General features: G+C 47.7%; 1 gene segment (V, D, J or C); it reads left to right on the top strand.

Annotated features, from left to right (window-relative positions):
• The first annotated feature begins 758 nt into the window (after positions 1-758).
• Positions 759-2118, top strand: LOC136285860 (immunoglobulin lambda variable 3-10-like). The segment is given in 2 exon segments: positions 759-891; positions 1305-2118. Coding segments are annotated over 2 exon segments (423 nt in total).
• The last annotated feature ends 1057 nt before the right edge of the window (positions 2119-3175 follow it).

Raw genomic sequence — 3175 nt, forward strand, 5'->3', positions numbered from 1 at the left:
TTTGCCAATCAACTGTGTGCAGGGTGAAACCTGCATTCCCTGTTTTGTTTTAAAGAATTGGTTTGTTTGGTTTTTTTGTGGGGTTTTTTTTGAGGTGAGCAGAGAAAGAGAGCGTTTAATATCATTTGAGATTTAAATAGGATTTGGAGTTTGATCAAGGATAGGTAGATGAGAGGAACACCTTTCTGACCCTAGTGGTCAGTTCACCAGTCCATCACAGACTGCAATGAAAACAGTCTACTTGTCCATGTTTCATTTGTGAGACACTCCACTAGAAATATGTAAACAGTCATCAGAAGGCTAAAGAATCAGGGTGACATCTCACTGATGTTATTTGCTGTGCTCACAGTGCTGCAGAGAGAAAAAGAGCCCGTCCCACAGCTGGGTGGGAATTAGAATGGCCAGGCAGGAATTGAATCAGCTATGTGTGGGAAAGACAGGGAAAGTGCATGGGAAAATTCAAGGCACCTCTGTGTGGCCTTTATCCCTCATTCCTCCATCTCCCAAGGGCTTCAGAAGCAGAAGGGGAGCAGCCAGCATTCCTCTGCCTTGCACACCCTCAGCCTCCCGTGCAACCTCAGCACAGTTCTGTCCTTACAACCCCATCCTTGCCTCCCCACCCACCCACGCCCAGCCTGCCCCTTCCACCTGCTGCATCTCTGCAAGGCTTCTGCTTTCCTGCCATGCTTTGTGTCATTCCCCAGGCTTCCCAGCCAGCCAATGCCTTCTGACATTTCTTGGCCAGCCCCACCCCGACATGTCCCACCCTCCCTCACTGCTCCCTCTTCACACATCTTTGGGCAGCTGCAAGAGGCAGGTTGCTGAGAGGGAAGGGCCTTTCTTCAGCCATGGTTCCTTGCTGTTTCTTTGTGGCCATGCTGGCCCCTCTGGGTAAGTGAACTCAACGCAGCCCTGAGAACCTCCACTGATCCTGCTGCTGCTGCTCTCCCAGCTCTGTAGCCAGTTCCTGGCCCTGCTTCATTCTGCAGAGCTTCCTGTGTTGAGGATGGGCAGTGAATGTGGTGGGCAGGAATCCCTGAATCTTCTGCAATGGCTGTCTTTTTGTCCTTCTTTGTGCAGCCCCTAGCTGGTTCCTGGTTCTGGACACAAACTGCCCAGGAATGCACCTTGCCTATTGAAGAGAGATTGGAAATTCCCTTGCTGATCTGAAGAGCTGTCTCATGCCTTGAACCGCTCCCTTGGATGCCCTCTTTCTTTTCGCCTTTTTCTACCAACCCACAGTGCCTTGATCAAATTTTTCCCATTTCTTTCTTCTCCTCACTGCTCTTACTTTTTCTTTCCAGTATTAGCCCTGGAACAGTCTCCAGACATGGTGATAAAAGAAGGCCAGTCCGTGAATCTGGAATGTTCCAAGAAGAAATCCTCCAACAGATATATGTACTGGTACATGCTGCCTTCCCAGAAGAATTCCAGCCTGACCCAGTTGGTTTATGCATATGAAGGTGCTAAGGCAACAGTGGAGAAGGGTTTTGAGGGCCATTTCAAGAGCAGCGACATAAAAGGAGACAGCATCACCCTCTCCATAGAACATGCCTTTCTCAATGACTCTGGCACATACTACTGTGCTGAGAGTGAACACAGTGGTGAAGCTGCAGAGGGAGCTGAGCACAAACTTATCCCTCCAAATACAGGAGCTGCTTTCCACTTCATGAGTGCTGCATGAGGCTTCTCACTCACTAGCTCCTCTGCTTCCCAGCCTTGCCTTCTTCCCCTTGTCAGATACTGTCAGTTTCTTTGTCCATCTTTGTCTCTTTGCCACTCCAGGTCTCCCTCTGTGTTTAACTCTTACTTGCAATACACTTACTTCTTTCAAGCCTTGTTCTCCACTCTTTCTCTTTTCCATCTTTTCTCTTCCCCATCTTTTTTTTTTCTCTTTTCAGTCTGCACTCCACTGATGTTGTTTTCTTTAACTGCAGTCAATGCTGCACATGATTCTCACTGTCAAGCAGAACAGGTGCTTGTGTGGGAAGTTCTTGGTGCACTTGTAGATAATAAACAAGGCCAGGCAGGTGTTGAAGTAGCCAGTACCCTGTGGGAGCTGCCCACACACTCCTCTCTTATAACTACTTGTCTGTGGTTGTTCTGTGGCCAAGGAATAGGAACAGCAGAGCACAAGGCTGTGCTTACTCAGGTCAAGTATTATTTCCTCCATGCAGAGTGGTCTCTGGGACAGGATCCACCTGCCTTCCCCCCCTTGAGCCACATACATTTTATCTTTGTCACAGCCCTCTTTGATACTACTGCTCTTTATGGGGGTGCAGCATGTTCCCCCAGGGTCCCCTGTGTCCCAGGCAGTCACTGGCGGGTCAGCGTAAAGAATGCAGCATGGACCTAGCTTGCAGCTCTAAGATTCCTTTATTATAACTTAACTTGAAGACAGAGCTGAAGCTAGGACCCAAAAATCTCTAAATGAAAAATGAAAGAAAAAGTCCTTCTCTCAGGGAAGTGGGTTTTATGGGACTGGTTCAGACGCAGATTTCAGGGTAAGGTTCCAGGATGGAGAGGGGAACAAGGCTGGGATTACAATACTGAAACTAATAAGGGAACACAGCAATAAGGGGAGCGTAATAACTAATAAGGGAATGCAGTAGTAAGGGGAGCAATATAAACTGCTATTAAGGCATTGAAGATTGGGAGATTGATAGGGAAGAGTCTGGAAGAAAAGGCAGGGTTAGGGAAAGATTGACAGATAAGTAACGGAATGCAGTCTAGGCCATACTAACAGGACAGGGAAAGGAGGAGGTAAAATTTAGGACTCAATTATTAGGATAAGAGACAAAATAAAACACCATTTAATATAAAAACTTATCATATTGTCACATGTCTTCAGCAAATACATTATAAAGATTACAGGGGATGTTGGCAAGTGGAGCAGATAACAGAAATTTCCCACAGGTTACAGTGTTCTCTTCATCAGCAACTCAGGTGAAGGGGTAGAGAGTCTTCTCATCAAGCTCACCGATAACACGGAGTTAGGAGGAGTGTCCCATACCCGAGGGGCCTGTGCAGCCCTTCAGAGGGACCTCAAGAGGTTGTAGAGATGGGCAGAGAGGAACCTTCTTCAATTCAGCCATGGCAAATGCACCTGGGGAGGAATAACCCCACCTACCTGCATGGGCTGGGGGCTGACCGGCTGGGAAGTCCTTCTTCAGAG

The sequence above is a fragment of the Chamaea fasciata genome, unplaced genomic scaffold (genome assembly GCF_029207755.1).
Source record: "Chamaea fasciata isolate MVZ Bird 193981 ecotype frontalis unplaced genomic scaffold, bChaFas1.0.hap1 SCAF_2, whole genome shotgun sequence".
Lineage (NCBI taxonomy): Eukaryota > Metazoa > Chordata > Aves > Passeriformes > Sylviidae > Chamaea > Chamaea fasciata.